The sequence below is a fragment of the Pempheris klunzingeri genome, chromosome 21, assembly GCF_042242105.1.
Source record: "Pempheris klunzingeri isolate RE-2024b chromosome 21, fPemKlu1.hap1, whole genome shotgun sequence".
Lineage (NCBI taxonomy): Eukaryota > Metazoa > Chordata > Actinopteri > Acropomatiformes > Pempheridae > Pempheris > Pempheris klunzingeri.
In genome coordinates this window covers 11,831,453-11,850,140 of record NC_092032.1, presented here as the reverse complement: position 1 = coordinate 11,850,140, position 18,688 = coordinate 11,831,453, and the positions used below count along the sequence as shown (strand labels likewise).

Below are 18,688 nucleotides of genomic sequence, written 5' to 3'. Positions count from 1 at the left end.
TCTTGACCATGCAGTTTCTCTCCAGTATAGTCGTGATACCATTCCTGCCTACAATCCACTGTACATATCAGACTGCAGCGAGCCTCAAGCCGACAGTTACCCATTTGCTGCCCTGCGATGGTCTCACCTTGCTGTGACTCCACTATTGAGGTACTCCACCACTGAGTCCCATCTAATTATTGTGTGAGTGAGTTGGATCCTTTACAAATGGGCTCAATGCAGCACTAAGCCCCAAGTTGCTAAGTGGGCCAAACAGAAAAGGATGACTCACACCCACAGCTCTTGTTTAGTTTACCCTGACACTGTGGGTCAAGGATCAGCACAGCGTGCACACACACACTCACACACACGGCCAAGCAACTACACAGTGTCTTTCACACTCATTAGCTATCAGTGGTGCATCATTTAGCTGTCTGTGGTTGCCTCTTACTGGTATAATGAGAATTCCGTCTTGAGGATTAAGGGTTTAGGATAAAGGATGCTGTATGAATGTTCTTCACCTGCATGACTGCAGGCGCTCGCAAAAGCATCCTTATAAACATCTTTGGTAAATTTTTGTTCTTTCAGCGCTTTTGTGTGTGTGTTAGAGAGGCAGCACAGTGTTAACCCACGACTTGGCTCCATAGCAATGCCATGGTTACACCATATAAGATTTTCATATTCAGTTAGAAAAACCTTTCCCTACCAATCGATATTTGTGTAGGCAAGATTCGAGATGCAGTGGCCATTTGTGCTATTGTTTTCTTTTTTACCTTGAGCCAATAAACCTATATTCTGTTTCTCCAATGTAAGATTACAAATTTATATGTCAGGAAACTTTAGGAAAGTGTTAATCATATTAGTAATTTAAGTAAGTGGGAATTAGTTGGGAGTTATTATTAACTCATATATAAGGATATCCACAGAGAAGTGTAAGCATTGCTTTTAATTTTTTATTAAAAAATATAGATATAAGACGTTCTCTTGCACAACAGAAAATGACTGGTTGCACATAAGTTTATTAACAAACATAAATATCATAAATACAGTGATTCATAATCTGAAACAAAATTCCAATTTTGTCAATGCAGTATGCATGTCTTAACCAAAAGTATTTCATCTCAAATATGAAGAATGGTGTAATTCTACAGATTTGACACAAACATTAAAATGGCAAGGTACAATCGGATCATTTTAAGTCAAGCCCGTTTACGCTCCATAGTTTGAGGTTAAAGCTATAAATAATAGAGTGATAAAGCAGCACTATATTGTACAGAGCATGTTTTGTGCTGATGGTAAAAATGCAAAAAAAGAAAAGATAGGGAAGGGAGATCTTTGGCGGACTGGAAAGAGGTCTTCATTTCCCGAAGAGCTCCATCATTCTTCTGTTATTTTGCGCTTGCTGGGCCAGCTGTTCCGCCCTGGACATCTCCATCATCTCCCGGAGCAGGTGGAAGGTCAGATCCAGGGATATCGGCGGGTCCTCGGACCTCCTTCCTCTCTCCATCGACTCGTCCCCGCGGTCTCCGAAGCCGCTTATGAGCGCCCTGATGTTCCCAACTTTCCCTTGTAAAAGACGCCGCGTCAGCTGGAGTTGCAATGCTCTGTTGTAGATGGCAGGTGATCCGCCGGGATACATGGACGATGATGGGAAAGAGTTAGAGTCCCCGTTGCCCAGTCGGATGAAATACTCCTCTCCAAGACGCTCCAGGATGGGACCGGACTGCTGCTGCTGCTGCTGCTGCTGCTGCTGCTGGGAGTTTTGCGTTTGGGGAGCTGGGACGCGCAGGGCACCGCCAGGGCTCTCAATAGCCCGACATTCGTAGCGGGGTAAGAAGGCAACTAGCAGAATCACGGTGGTACCAAGTAAATTGAGCTTCATGTCAGGATATCAACAGGAATCTGAGAAGAAAAAGAAACGCCTGGATTATTTTAATGTTTATTTAATCAAATTCCTTTTGTTTGTTTGTTTATTTAATCAATTTTCTTTTGATTTGTGCTGCGTAATGAGGAATTTGCGTGCGTAAAACAGGAATCGCATCAATTTAATGTGTAATATTTCGCGCGCAAAGAGACAGGATTTTTGGCTCAGAAATGAATAAACTGGAAGTTATCTGTACTATGTACTTGTTTCCTCCACTATAAAACAAAAATCAAGTTTGAAAATACAAGAACCATGGACAAAAATCCACTTGGTTGGTCTGTAAATAAATGTATTTAAACGTTGAGAAAGCAAAACGCAAGATCTGTTTCATGAGCTGCATTTGGAGTGAAGTTGTGCCCAGAAAATGAGAATTTGTAACATGCAAAAGAAGCCTTGCAGACAAACTCACAATATGGATGATTTAAAAGAAGCTTTTCATACCTTCAGACTTTAGAGGAGGTCCAGTACAGCCGTGTAGGTTGCCAGGTAGTTGGCGAGATGCCGCCCTCCTTCACTTCTTTGAAGAAACAAGTATATAGTTACTTAAAGAGTAGATGCTGAGTGGACTTATATAGCCAACCTCACTATAAATGCCGCGCTCCAAGCTGAGATTGAGTCTGCGCGTTCTTGCATGGGTGTAACGTGAATGGACGCCTCTGACAAAGTGCTTTAGTTTAGATGAGATGAGTCATATGTGAGTGTGCGCGCGCATGCACGAGCGTCTACCTCTCTGCTTTCAGAATAGCCCTATAGGTGCCACACCTGCTGGCATTTTCACTTGAATGAGTTAGGACAAAATAATTGCGGGGGTTCTTGGATTCTAAGAGGAAAATACTCAGAAGTGAAAGCCTGAATATTGAGTCAAGATAACTTTGTTTCTCAGTCACAGCTCATTTCCAGATTTATGTGTCCAGAATCAGATTTAAATGTCATGACAACATTAAATAACAAACTACAATGACTATTCGGTAACAGTGCCATAATAAAATAGTTATTCTATAATAGGTAATCAATAATTGATTGTTATTAGGCCATAATAAAGAGACTAAACATAGTGGAAATGCATCTCATAGTTGCAGGTACAACAGGTATATTTTGGTGCAATCTGCAGGACTGACTTTGTTTTTTTCATATTGCACAATGATTGTTCAGTAACAGTGCCATAATAAAATAGGTATTCTATAATAGGTAATCAATAATTGATTGTTATTAGGCCAAAATAAAGTGACTAAACATAGTGGAAATGCAACTCATAGTTGCAGGTACAACAGGTATATTTTGGTGCAATCTGCAGGACTGACTTTGTTTTTTTCATATTGCACAACACTAATGACTCCAAAGCAGTTGACCTGCCTTGTATTCAGCGAATGTGCATCTGCAAACAGCTCAGGCTGAGAGAGGGGCATTGTCTCCCAGTGATTCATTGCTGCTGCACATACGCACGTCACTACCTCTGCCACCAGGCGCCTCGGCCACCTCACTCCAGAGGGGCCCACCACCAAGCCACGCTTTCAAGATGGAGAGCCTAATCCAATATCAGGCGAGCCATAAGAATCTTAAACAGTTTGATGATAAAAGGAAGAACTGTCACTGGTCTGTTTCTCTGTCTGTTTCTCACTTACTTTAGCTTTTGTGCAACACGATGACATAACTAACCACCAATACTAATGTCTGTGGATTCACATATGTTATAACATGATGAGCAAAAGTTGGCACTTCCTACTCTACATATAAACTGCACATAGTTGTTAAGTCATCTTTGATAATGTGGTAAAAAACCCTTTCCATTAATCCTTAACAGTAAATCCATTTCACCCAGACATTCAGCCCGGGGAGAAACAGGGGGAAAGTTCCAGACACGCGGAATATGCAGAGGTCAAAGCGACTTAGCACATACTGTGCACTCAAGTAAAAAACAGCCAATTTTAAGAGAGAGGAGACATGAACATTTGATTTTGTAAATGTGATTATGAAGTAATAGGCGGATTTTTCTTCAGAATATCTGCCATCCTCCAAAATTCACGTATTATCTGAAGACATTTTAGTGAGTTGGGGTCAGAGTGTAATTTGCAGGCAGTGTGAAATTGTTTCTCCTATAACATCTCCACTTTGTCGCTCTTCATGCTCCGTGCTGCTCCAGGGGAGGTGTCAGGTCCCATCATGAGAAACACATGTTGGCTGACACAAATAGAAAACACGCCCAGATGAGAGAGTGACTGCTCGTGGTCAACTCATGTCACCTCATTTTCAAATCACTGTCCCAGAACAGATCAGTGGGAGAGAAATCCTCTCCTGTGACGCCACACCGGAAAAGATTCAGGCTTAAAACATTATCCCTTTGTTTCCTCAATTAAAGCGAGTCTCTCAGACGATTAGATTAGATTAGATATAATTTTAATGATTCCTCCAGGGAAATTGGGATGTTGCCACTTATTATGACCTTTGTCTCTGACCTCTTTCTGCAGGTAGGGGAGAAAATGCAAAACAAAAACAAATTATCTGATGATAATCTGATTTTAGTAGAATAAAGTTAAATTTCCACTGCAAACTGCTTCCGAGAAAGGATTTCACAGAATCAATGTCAGATCAACTAACTCCATGGCAACAGATTCTTGTAATTGATCATTTGCCTTTCTAATTGTCTGCTACAAAGGGGGACAAGTGCTTCTCGTCGAAGTGTCCCTTCCTAAATAATTGGACAGCTTTCCCCAGTGGACTGAGCTGTGTTTTTCCTAATACTTCCGGTGTTCTGTGCGACTTTGACAAACTCATTTTAATAAACTAAGGTCACTCTGGCTGTTTAAATGAGTACGAGCAGGTATTCTGGCGCTGATCGCTGGGACTGCAGAGCCCAGGGCACCACACTTAGACCACCATCTGACCTCAGTACTGTAGCTCAGGTGTCCTTCTGGTTTATAGTCCAGTGATATAACCTGTTACTAGAACACCTCTATAATAGAAGTGAGAGCTTGGCCTTTTAGCTTAAGAAAAAAAGACATGGAAAATTTTACAGAAAAGGCATTTCTTGTTTCACAGCTGACCACAAAACGACACAACACTTTCATACAACCAGCTCACCAGACATTTAAGTAATTAAACACATGATAATGTTCAATCATGGTAGTTTAAGGCCAAACGGACTAATTAATTATGCATAACTAAACCTGCTTCAGCCTCAGTGCAACTCAGCTGCTTTTAAATGCTGCATGTTTCAAGACATTTGAAATGATAAAATATATCAGTCCTCTGAAGCTCTTGAAAAAATCACCTTTTGGAAAATTAAATGTGCCTTTCCTGGCTTCTCTCATGGTTTGCATGCAAAGTAACAGAGTGTATGCAGCCTGTATGAGAACATGTGAAGCAAAGCTGTCCCTAAAGGTGTGAAACCCTGAAGGGGCCATTCTGTCCATATGTATCTAACAAGTGTAGGTCTGAAGGTGCTAAACCAGAGGCTCCCCTAATGCTTGTTCACATGACGGATGCCAATCTCCTCACTCAAACACAGTGGAAGAAAAATAACATACATATAGATAATGTTTAATCTGTAATGTGTCTAAAGTCCCTCTTCTATTCTTGTTTGAATTTAACAATAAGGAGACTAAACATTCAAATAACATTAATTAAATTAAATAAACATAACATAATAGTCGATACTTCAGTCTAACCCTATGTCTTTGCATAATGTATTGAATACATTAAATTAAAGCACAAGTCTGGTGTTTTTCTATATTTCTCTCATTGTCAACAGTTGTCAAGAAACCCCAGTGCGACACTCAGTCCCAATTCTACTTGTTCCTATGAAGCTGTAAATCTATTAAAAAAAGGTCAGAAATATATAGTTTAATTTTTATAAAAGCCGCAATAAATTTCAGGAGGAGCTGTAGTTTTTTACCAAAGGTTACTCAAACAAGAATAGATGTTCTATTGGTTCAGGACTATATAATACACAGTTAGTGTGCTAGTAACTCTTTACAGCACTGGGATGGCAGAAATAAAGTGGCTGTGTTCATCTTAATGAAGAAACATTTGACCTAGTGCACATGTGTTGCTCACTGATGTGTTTTTAATCATTTTTGGACAATAATGAAGCTCTATGGCACAAAGGAATAACATATATCTTGCTTTGGAAACACTGAAAATACTTGTTAGAGATGTCAGAGGGACCGGCAATGAGCTGATCCCTCTAACATCCCTGGTCTTTTCATGGGATTCATAAGAAAGTGAGAAAAATATAGAATATTACCAGCATTATCTTTTAACCTGAGCACTGGATGAAGCATTGTCGTACCACATATTGTATCTCAGATCAGTTACATTTAAGTTCTGTTCAAGGATACAATTAACAGGACTCCGACTGTTGTCGTTGATTGACCACATCATTGGTTCACATCTAGATTTAAATGAATTTAAATGAATTTTAAATGAATTCACGAGAACGTGTAGCCTGAGCTGTTCAAAGTGAAACATTTTAAAGCTTTTTAGCACTAATGCAGGATGTCAGTCTTACTATTTAGTCCAAGTGAAATGTTCTCACTTGTCAGATGAGTTACAGCCACTTTGCTCGTTCATAGAATGCAGAAGAAGTTTTCATTATGTGATCCTGATATTTTCCGTTCATAAAATGACATATATATATTTAAGGGTTATTTCTGTTTCAGAGAATGCTAAATGTTTTGCTTCTGCGCATGATTTCCTGTCATTAAGTGCTATTGTATTTTAGTGGTACGTGACATGCACAAATAAGGTTTCACTCAGATGCATGGCAGCACATGTCCCCACTGTGCAGATTTGACCGCTTCATAACATGACTAAAAATTGCAATCTCAAGAGAAATCTAGGGCAAAGCCATTCTACCAAGATTGTAACCCAGTTTTCTTTTCTCTTTGATAACACACTTTGACAATAATTTCCTCTTAAGGGCCCCTTAATCTGAACATATAATGTTGATAGTGTCTTCCCTGTGCAGTCTCATGGCTAAGGTTTGAATCATTTATAACCCATAATTTATGTCAAAACACTGGGTCTGTCATTTCTTAATGCATTCTTAAAGTGTGATCAGCTGCAGGAGAACAAAGACACTCCAGGCCGTAGAGCAGAATGATTGACAAACATCATGCATGTCGACAATGACAGTTATCATACAGCTCAATGTGACAGAAGACAGCCAGAGAAAAGAAGCATTTCAAATGCTTTTCTTTATTTTAGACTTTGGCTTGTCTCAGAGCATCAATGACCTTAAAAATCTCTCTCTTTTTCTTTCATCGCAGCTACCCTCGTTCCATGTAACAATCAGAGGCATTATGGTTGAAATGGTTGAGCGAGTTTCTTCCTGTCTCTGTGGATGTCTGTCACTTTGCTCTGTCTTACAGCGATCAGTGGTTTACTCAGATGTGTTTATACGGGGACATTTTATCTGGGTTAAGATCCAAAACAAGCTCATCAGACCAGGCAAAGTTGCCAATATGCAGATTAAAATGGCTATGCCCGTGATTATATAACCATTTTGTCCTTATGTAATATTTTAATGTGTTTGGCAAAACTCTTTCCAGTCGTGTGCTTTGTTTTGCACACTTTGAAGAGCAGATGCGGTCAGTTTTGGGAGACATGAGGTGTGTTTATTATGAAGTGAAGTGCTAATGAGAGAAAACTGTCAGTGTAGGTGGAGACAGTGTGGTCCTCTTCCTCTCTTCAACCAAGCATGTCTGCTGTTTTTTTTTTTTCTTTTTCAAACAAAAACTGTCAAAATAAGTTAGAGCTCAGCATGAGGATAGCCAAGACTGAGTCATAATAAAAATGCCCATTCATCACCACACAGCATTGACCAGTTTAGTCAATACATGTCATAAAAAGCATGTTTGACACCAATTATGTTAGAGTTGACTTCTAGGCCTTTGTCTGTAAGGAGAGTGGTGACTACTTCATCAAAGTGACTGAAAGTTGCTAGTTTCCAAGAAAGCCTTGCCTTCCCTCTATGTGTACAAACAGTGGGCTTCCTGCCCCTTCTTACAGCCATGTGCACACAACCTCTCAGATGGTCGCACTGGGCATTTGCCCTATAGCACCCATAATGGATGTCCTCCACCACATTAGACAGGATGCAAGCCAGTGAAGATGCAGTGAAATCAACTGTGTTTGTGAAGGAAGAGATGCATTGTTGTTTTTCAGATTAAAATAGTCTAATGAGGAAAACAGTAACGTGGGGCTGGGCTGGGTTATGTATTGTAATGGGGTCAAGAAATATCTTGACAGCCCATTTACAGAAAGGGACTAACCTGACCACACGAATATTGTCTTGATTTACTCTGCATCACATCATAAGATAATTAGAAGAGTGTCTGTCCAATAGAAACACGCTGCACATAACTGACCTCCTTATCTGTGCATGTTCCTCCCCTGAGTAAATCGAATGACTCATCCTTTGTTTTATTTCCTCTGTTTTACTGGTTAAGTTCAGAAGATGACTGAGGGTTTTCTACAGTAAGTTGCAAAGTATTCCTCTTCTCTGGCTGTTTCTGTAGGTGTCTCAGTTCCCTCATCGGCTTCTCTCTGATCATCAGCGAGCAGCGAACAGGCTCTGATCACACAGAGGCCCCAGGCCTAAACCAAAAATGAGACGATCACACCAGACAGCAGCACTCAAAAATCTGACTGGCATAAGAAATGGTAGAAGAAAGAAATCTAACTAAACAATTAACAAACTGTGGAAAAGAGGTTTGGGCTTTTGTTGCTGCATAATGAATAATATGTTTTTAATAAATAAAATTGCTGTTGAGAGCATAAACTGTGTCAGAGAATCATTGCGGGACTGAACTTTGTTCTCTGTGATTAATTCGATTGAGTGGCTGTAATTTAAAAGCTTCCAGAGCTTGGCATCAATCAACTGAACTAGTCAAATAAAACTAATGTAATGAATCAATCAACAGAGATACACATTAATCTGGAGTGCTCTCCTGTCAGAAGCCTTTCAGCATCAGGCCTAACCCTCCAGAGAGAGGGAGAGCGAATATACAGTACGGATGCTTATGATTAGAGATACAGAAAACACTTGAGTGGGAGGCAGAGAGGAGGAAGACGCAGGTATAGTAAGGACGGGTGGCAGGTAGTCGGACACGCAAGCTTAGCCTCGTCTTGTAAATTCATCAGCGTGAGTGATCGGACGACGCAAGAGTGGCATCGTTTGTTGGGATGAGCAACATCGAGAGGCTGTCAGACAGAGAAGAGGTGCCAGGAACTGCACTGTCCTTCACTGTCCCCCCTTTATCCAGTGATGATGGGAGGTCATCCAAACATTTAGCAATACAGACGGTCTGATGTAAGCCTCCCTCAGCCGTTCATGCAGAAATCTAACTGTAATGTTTGAGGAAATCTAGAAAGCACACAGAGAGAGGTTTGTCATTTGGGTAATAAAGCTGTGACAAACATGGTTTATATATATGCCCCCAAGAAATGTACACTTTCACAGTCAGTGCCTTCTACAATCATTCATCTGCACAAGTGCCCAAACACCACTGGATTTTTAAGAGCGATGCCAACATCACTCAGAAAGTGTTTTTAAATTTAGATTTAAATGATATATCAGCCAATATTCACTTTTAAGATATAGCAGAACCAATATTTTCCTTTAGAAGATCCCATAGAGGAAAAGTTTTTGGGGAATACACAAAGGTCCAATTGTGACAAACTTCACAAACCAGGACTTTTAAAGCTCACTATTAAAATATAATTAGTCTCAAACAAGTTTCTTCATATTACTTGTCGTGGTAATAGTTCAGCACCCCATAACAAGGTGAACTGCCGCTGCATCATATTCATATTTAGCGTGCAGACATGAAAGTGGTGTCAGTCTTCTCAGCAAACTCAGCAAAGAGAAAGCAAATAAATGTAGTTCTCAAAATGTGAAACTATTCCTTTAAATTTGATTATTTAAGAATTTTGATTAAGACGTTCTATAGTTGAAAAATCACGCATGTAGCCATTATATGACATTTATCACAAACAATTTTCTAAGCTGTGATTTCTTGTTACTCATCAACCAGTCCTCTATCAGGATGTCCTAGTCTCTCCCAGCTGTGTAAGTTAAGCCCAGTAAGCAAACGTTTTCCTCCCGTGCTCTCTAAAGTTTTATTTACAGGGTTCTGTACTGCTAAAGGGTAAAAAATTTGTTTCTGTTTATATGCTCTCAATTGCAGCTGCCAGGTTGTTGTTATGCTGCCAAGCATATTGACCTTGTGAGAGACTTTGCATCCTGATATGTTTAAGCACCGCTGTTGTCTGAGCCCAGAGGATACATGTGGTCTCCACACAGCCTGAGCTTCAGCGCTGATGGCAGCACATCGCAGGTTGCCCACAATGTATTTTCAAGCAGCTCCCTCTTCTTCTTCTTCTTCTTCTTTATACTGCCTCAGTTTATCCACTGCCTGTGCCTCAGCCACCTTGGCAGACCTTAGGACATCCTGCTGGCGATGCACCGATGCTGCTACCTGTTTTGTTTTTGCTGTGTTCCATACAGGATTATCAGTGTCAAGAGCGAGACCTGTGCAGCCCTGCTATGTTTTCTTTGGTTCAAGTGCTGCATCTCACTGCTCAACTGCCGCTTTCAGTGTGTATTTTCATCACGACACATCCTATTTTTGGCCTTTCTTGGCACCAAGTTTTGCACTTTTGAGTCCTCAGATAGAATTAGATAACCTCTATCTGTAGACTCAACAGTCTCAGTTGGCTTGCTAACACTGACCCCTGTATGTAGTCTAAGCCGCTTACCATATCCTGCCTCAGCCCCTAAATCTCCTCTTTGTTGCCATGTTCACATTATACCATCTTCTTAATCTTTAGGAAAGCCTCTCCAGTATCCAAAAATTCTATCTTTGCAATGCAGTGCATTTACTTTACCTTACAGTTCACCTTAGCGGCCATTCCCCTCAGTAAATCTCAGAAAGCTCCCAGTCATGAAGAGGAAGAGATCAACATCAACCTTCGGATGTGTTTTCTACTGTAACTTCACAACTGCAGGCAAGTATTTGATCTTTGCCTGCGTGTCCAAGTGCTGTGACATCCAAGTGCTGTGGCACAATATATACATATTAACAACTTGCTTTGTGTTTAAGAGAGAATTCTCACTTTTCTGACAGAGAGGATTTTTTTATTACGTTCATTGAAAATAAAAATCTATATATATAAATCATGTGTAGTAAAATTCAGGTTCATCTTTGTTGCCTTTGCCTTGTTGAGAGAGCAATTTAGATTAGCTTTCACAATTCCTTGAAATCTAATTACAGCGGCTTTTAAAAACTCACTAAGTGCTTTGCGATGGCAGGAGATCGTTCAGCTGCAGGATACAGTAAAAAAAAAATAGTAGAAATCAATTTAATCTCAGGTTCGTTATATTTGAGCATATGCATTAACATAGCTAATTGTTTTTTCCCTCTATTTTTACATACCAATTAGTCTGTTGAGAACAAATATTCTATGGTCACAGTGAAAAGTTGAACTCAACAAGTTTTTCCAAGAACTTTCTGTTAGATTGCTGAACTGCTCCGTGACCAGTGTTTGCAAGCTGTGTTTTGTAATTAGAGTGGTTTTTTTTTTCTCCTCTCCATCCCTCCTGATGTGTCCAGTTCACTGGGCTGTGCATACAACTCCCACACAGGCGATTGTCAACTCAGGTGGGCTTCCCCAAGCTCCTTGACCCCTCTCAACATGGGCGAGCATGAATTACATTAGCCACAGTTATGTAAACATTAATTAGATGAGGGATTTAGATATTGGCGCAGCACCAATCTCTCAGTCTGCATTGAGCTGGAAGCCATCGTTCTCCACCATGCACATGTATGTATGCACAGATATGTGTCTCTACCATGCTCACAATGATCCATACTTTACACTTGTAACACTTGTAAAGCAAGCTGAGCTGAGAGAAAGTATATGCAGCCATCTGCCTGATTGAGTTGAGTGATATAACACTGAGCCCCGGGGTGGACATAGTTAAGTTTAACTTGGGTTGTCATTGACTTTCAAACAGTGCAGAAAGAACAGGAGCCTAACTAACCACAAGTAGATCGCAGATCGCCTGAGGCCGTTCACACAAGTATAATCAAGATGCCGCTTTGTTGCACCGCTCCTCCCCGCCTGTAACGGCATGTAAAGAATCACCTAACGGATCTGGCGATGGTTATCTGTTGTAAATCATCTGCGACACTGAATCATCATGTGTTACCCGTGAGTACATGTGGAGCTGAGGCCTCGCGGCTGTCACTCCGCATGACTCTCTATTGACACCATGTACGCGGGCAATAAGCAAATGAACCTGGAGTGTCAGTGAGCCATACATCTCCGCTTTGTCTTCGTAAATTAATTCAAAATAAACCTGAGAATTAGCACAGCAGCGGTGATGTCTGGCTTCACTCTGAGGTGCTTGTTTAGGAAAGAGAGTGAAAATGTGAACATTTGAGTGTGTGTGTGTGTGTGTGGTATTCTCACAACAGACTTGCAGAGTACATATAATGGAAATGAAAGTCTTGTTTTTTGATCACCTTTTAAAAGCTTTCTTCGCTTCCTTGTGAGAATGACAGCTGGAATCCCACATTTCCCAATCGTAACCTCACGTCTAACCTCAGAGGCCGAGCAAGTGTGGACAAAATAACAGAAACACCAAATAATGTCAAGCACCTAAGAGGGGAGCAGCGTCACACTTGGCTTTGAAAACAGATTTGAGCCTGCTTTAGATGCTGTCACAGTCTGAAAGTGTGGTTATTGACTAGAAAAAAAATACCCTCTTTGAAGGATGAAGGAGGTGGAAATCTGTTTTGCATACTGAGATCCAAAAATTCCCATAAAGGTTCATTGACGTTTAGATCTTTTCATTTCTCATGGGTGCAGGTTTTATGCACCTTACACCAGATTTTGCTTCTTTGTGCACAGGCATTAGATAAAAGTGGTTTCTGAAAAGCAGCCCTGCCATTAAGCTCTGTATGCTGAAGGTCACAAACTACTGTTTTTTCAAAAGTGAGCGACAAAAGGTGCCGGTTCAATTTAGTGCCCATATTTGAAGCTGTACATTCGAGGCACTTAACCACTACACTTTAAAGTGTCCATTTGTGGCTAGCCATCCTCTTTGCTGATGCACTATGTCCACGACAAGCACCTGCAGCCATGAATTCTGATAGTTGCCTCATGTTTCTTTGCAGATGTACAATAATCATTTAAAGCTGACACATTCTGCTAATGGGCAATGAATGACTCACCCTTTGTATTTGTAATTGTTATGTATGAATCCCGTTTTTCATGAGATTGTACACCAATTGCAAATACCCAGGATTGGCTTTTAAATGCAAATCAGAGAGTTGGCAGTTCATGGTCAAATTAGCCTGAGCTTTAGCTATAAATCATTGTCAGAGGTCATTAATCTGAACATACAGTCAACTTTGAGACTAGTAGCTCCTGATCAATTTAACAGTTTGACACAAATTATTCTTTAACTCCAAGATCAAATGTTCTTTTAGGAACCTCAGGTGTTTCCGGGTATTGTCAACCTGAGACACTTTGTGAAATTCTTCTAAATTGTTTCACTTACTCAAACTCTAGGGCATGGGGGAAAAAAGCAGGGATTAAATTTACATATCAAAGACAGCATACCGATGCTGGAGGGTCCCTGCATAGATGTATGTGATCCATATTATTTATAGCTCAGGAACATCCCCTGGGATCCTGATGCTGTTCGGCGTCTGTCATGCTACAAGAGAGGACAGTTGGGTGAATGTAGCTTGCAATTAGTGACTGTTGCATCATGTCAAGCCAAAGGATTGCACGATTCGTGACCAACATTTAATCACGGCATTGATCAGACAACTTTTTGGAGAACAAAGCAAACTGGCTGACAGGAGTCACTTTGAGGGGCACCGTCATGAGCGCAAGAGGAAGACTGTATATTACCATCACAGATTCTGTGCTCCGACATGAATCTGGTCATTAAGGGATGTTTAGCATGCCAGCAACACACTTACTCTCTGTTACAGATAAGTGACAGTGGCCCTGAGGATGAGTGGAGCAAGGTGACTTCTGCCCTTTTGCTAATGAGCACTGCTCCTGTGACTCATTCAACAACATTGACTGATACAGGAGGAGTCGCTCCTGTTAAATGGTGCAGTATTCCCTGGTGGATGTCTTGGAATTTCAGTCTGTTCAGGGCTGTGCTACATGACGATATACAACACGTGACAATAGAGTAACAGCTATTGTTTTATGCTCTATTATTGTATTTGTTGTGTTGAAAATCACACTTTTTCCAGTAATGTTTAATGGCTTATATACCTCTGTTACCACCTTAAGCAAAAATTATGCATAGAGTTCATTGAATTTAGTGTGTGCTATATCATGATATGTATCCTTATCTGGATATAAAATCGTTTATATCAGGTTATGAGATTTTGGTCATATTATGCAGCCCCAGAAAACAAAAGACTGCTTGTGTTGACATTACCTGCTGCTGAGGCAGATGGGCCAGCCCAAAGGCAAGTAAGGCCAGAAATGGACTAATGGGTTGTCCAATTAGAGAGAGAGAAATGGACAAATGCAAAACCTTTGTTGCCACTGTCAGACCAGATTAAACAGCTTGTAGAAATAATGACGAAAGAAGGCAGAAAACAAGTTCATCTGCACCCTTAACCTCTGTGTCACTGATTTGAAATCATCCTTTACATCCCAACTTACATCTCCCATTCAACACTCCTCAGCTCTGGTCACAAATGATTAAGAATTTTTGAAGTTCAACAGACAGATAAAATGTCCGAATGACTCCACAAATCGCTCTTGAAACATCGGCACACATGACTCGCAGCCCACAAGGGAGACAACGACACTTCCACAATGTGTTCCCTGCATCTCTGAAAAGGCCAATTTGTCACTTGTCAGAACACATATTTTGTTTGAAACAATTTCTTTTGGTATCTTTTTTTTTCATTCTCCATGGTCCATTGCCATCAAATCGTTTGGCGTCAAGTTGAGTAGCACTTAGTGGCTAAAAGCTCTCTTGTCTTTGATAAACCATGTGAAGGTTATGTCATCAGGGTGTCTTGCTGTCTTTTTACAAGCTACATTTTCACATAGACTGATAAGCGTTCATTAAATTGCTCAGTGGCATACATTGAAGTATCTACATTCTGTTTAGCTCTTATCTGTGTATATTCTGTCTATAACAATCATGCTTTTTCCCCAAATAATGTCAGATTGACCAAATTCTACATCCTTCTTGCAGTGAACAATTCCCCTGAGGAATTAGTGGCTGTCTGCATTCATTAAGCTCAGTATCAGTCTAATTATGCGCCAATGTGCACCTACAGACTAATTAACAGGGAATCAATAAGGGCCCTGGATGCCCCTCACGTAGGGGCCCGGTGCTCAGCCCCCTCATTATTGGAGCTGCACCGAAGCTTCAAAGAGGATTTCTCAGGCTCTACCCGAGGGGCTCGATGACACATTAGGCTGCACAGGTTTGGCAAAAGTTGGTGTTTCTGCTCCTCTCTCTCTTTATCTGTGTGTGTGTGGGATCTTATTATAAGTATGTGAAAAATACCACAGGCTGTAGAAGAAGCTGACAAGCTATTTAAAGATGCTCTCAAATCATGAGGCCCAGTGGAGATTTAACATGATTATGAGGTGAAAGACTGGAGGAATCTGTGACGGCAGTTTAATCATGATGTCTCTGCATTGCTCAGTATTTTTGCAGCTCTGCTGATTTTAATGGAATAGTTTGAAAATTATGGGAGAAGATTGATATGACTCTAATATTTGTCTGCTGAATATGAAGCCACCATCATCACTGTTAGCTTAGCTTAGCACAAAGGCTGGACACAGAGGAGGACAGCGAATGGCTCCTATACATTAAACTACTGTCAGAGTCATCAGTTCGCTGTGCTGTTTACACTGCACACCTTTCTGTCTTGTAATTGGGCATCTTGAAGTCATTTTGCTTTGCACATCACATGATCAGCGACAGGGAGTCACACGTTACAAGATTTTTAATGAGGAGGAATCCCCTGAGTGTGCATGGTCTCCAGACTATGGAGGCACAGGAGGTCTACAAGAAATGAGCAGTCTGAGTTGTTTGTGATTTGCAGTGAACAAACATGGAAGAAAAAGAAAAGAATATGGGTGAGAGAAGTGCTCTTCCATCTCTCCCCCTCGACTCCTCCTCTTATCCAGCCCGTGTCTGCTCTCATTGGTTGTAACATGTTGCATGGCTCCTTGACATGACCAGATATTTAACCTGCTTTATATCTTTTGGGCATCTGCGAGGCATTCAAGTGCTCTGAGCGAGTTCTCTGATCAAGTCTTTGAGCAGTCAACACACAGTGATGGAGCGCTGATTTGCGCCAAACGGACGCTGATATGGATACTTTTGTTGCCGATCTCCAAAATCTCAGAAATGACAAAATCAGGGCCACAATCCTGTAATGTGACTTTACCCAAAGGTTAAGAAAAGAATCCATATCTCTTTATCTCTTTCTTTTTACATTAGTACAGAAACCAAATGTAAAAATGACACTTTGTGGTTTTACAAAAGTTAAGCAGAAGCACACGGTCCCTTATAAAGCCATGTTTTTTTACACTTCAGTTTTTGTGTTAATTAGCTTTAGAGGTACGCAACCAGGCTAGCTGTTTCCCCCTGTTTTCAGGCTTTGTGCTAAGCTAAACTGACTGGCTGCTGATGGCAGCTTTACACAAGCATATTTCTTTCATAAGTGTCAAACTATTCTTTGAGAAGAGTACTCTGCTGATTTAGCCCTGCACTCATCTAACATTGTCAGACTCACATTGGGCAGTTAAAAAATGAAAAGGAATCAAAATTGATACAACAGAAAGCACATGTATTATCCTTTTTCTTCCACACCTTCTTCTTCCAAGACACAAATGCCAGCTGGTGATGAGGAAGACGAAAAGATTTTTTAATCGCTTCATCATTATTCTCATAAAGTTGTGAGGCAACCTGGTGCAGGCCCTGGCTTAGCAGAGTACAGGGTGTATCCGATGATGTCACCGTGATAAACCCCCACAGTGCTGCTGAATACCAAACTGAGGGACGACCTCTGGAAGTTGCCATGACACCAGGCACTAACCAGCTCTGTCTGGTTCCAACATCCAGCATGGAGCCACTGCAGCACATACACACTAGCGCAAACACGTACGTCATGCACTCGCTTGCATGATCGTGTACCCCCCTCCTCACACACACACACACACACACACAGTGGTAATGTGGAGGAATGATATCTCAAGGACTCCCTCCATACCGTGTTGGTTCTAGGAACCCAGCCAGGTTTTGGGGAGCAGTTGAACTGTTTCTCTCGCGTCAGCTGGACAAAGGGGGTGTGCACTTCCTGGAGACCACAGCTGTGATTCCTGCTCACCTGCAAACAGCACACCCACTGTGACCTGGCTCCCGAGTGTTGGGTAATACCTGCCACAGCTAAACACACCTTCTCATGATTTTAAAGGTTTGAAATGAATACAAGAGACACAGCAAAGTGAAGCTCTTGCTGATGCCCGTCTACACTGCCAAAAAAACCCAGATGATGCCGTTTATCTTCTGGCTTGTCCTTCCCAGAGTGTGAGGTACCACGCGGAGCAGGCGGTAGTTTGGGAGCAGCAGGTGACTGTGAGGCATTACACAGGACCAAATGGTGTTTCTGTCCCAACCACAGCAGATCAATAAGGGCTCTGACCTTAACTGTCAACCAACTAAACTCTGTTCACCAGGAGGAAGCTCATTTCCCTTCCGCCATTGAAACAGGAAGTGGTGAATGCAATCTACAAAAGTGCCTAAGCCTATCAGCTAACAGCTCGGTCATGTGGATTTTTTTGCACGAGCAGTTTAGGGTTAAAGTGGACAGACTGTCCCTTTTATTGATTCCTCTTAGAGAAATCATGTCACGTGAAGCTGTTACCCATGATATTTACCACAGTAATGGATCTATAGTTCGCTCTATGTTCAGGGGAATATTTCTAAGCCTCCTGTATGCCTCAGTGACACGTTGAACCTCTTCTACATGCTCAATCATTTATTCCCTCCCTCTGGGAAAGCACCCGCTTGTCTGATGTAAAGCACAGAAAAATAAAGCATATTTTTTTTATTGAAGACAACAGACAGATCATCAAAATCCTGGAAGAAATGTGTTATAAAAAACAGCTTATCTGTCCTCCAGCCAAGCAGGTCAAAGAACTGTATGTAATAATAGAGCAACTATACGCAGGCAAACTGTCAGCAGCTAATCACGTCAGATTTATGCCAAGATGGTGCTGATGAGGTTATTTTGTCCTCCTTTCTATATGTGGCCCTCCAGCGATCTCACCTTTTCTTTGATGGGTCAACTTTTGGAAGGAGAAGCAAGTTTCAAGCCTCGGGTGAGTTTTTGCATGAATGAATGTCCTTTCTTTCCACGTTTTGATTCCTGGATCATGGTGGCCACCAGTCAGTAGGTATTTAAAGATGAAGATAACAAATAGAAGCACACGGATCCACACATGACTAACATTTTTCTCTGTGAAAACATGCAATATAGCTGTGAGACATTAAACATACTACATATCCCTAAAAACAGTGAGAAAGCCTCAATATATAGAACAAATGCAATATTCCTGCTGCATGTGCTTGTTTTCACTATATAGGCTTAAATATGTGGCATGAATGCTCTTTTTAGCCCTTTGAATAACGCAAACTACTAATTCTGTTTGTCTCTGTATTCATCCAGTATCGAAAGGTAGGTAGATAGATAGATAGATAGATAGATAGAT

At 41.0% G+C, this 18,688-nt stretch overlaps 1 protein-coding gene across 1 annotated transcript; it reads right to left on the bottom strand.

The window, feature by feature from the left end:
* Positions 1 to 1,336: 1,336 nt before the first annotated feature.
* Positions 1,337 to 1,861, bottom strand: crhb (corticotropin releasing hormone b). Its single transcript, XM_070853078.1, has one exon. It carries the CDS (start codon positions 1,859 to 1,861, stop codon positions 1,337 to 1,339), a length of 525 nt encoding a protein of 174 aa, XP_070709179.1.
* Between the last annotated feature and the right edge of the window lie 16,827 nt (positions 1,862 to 18,688).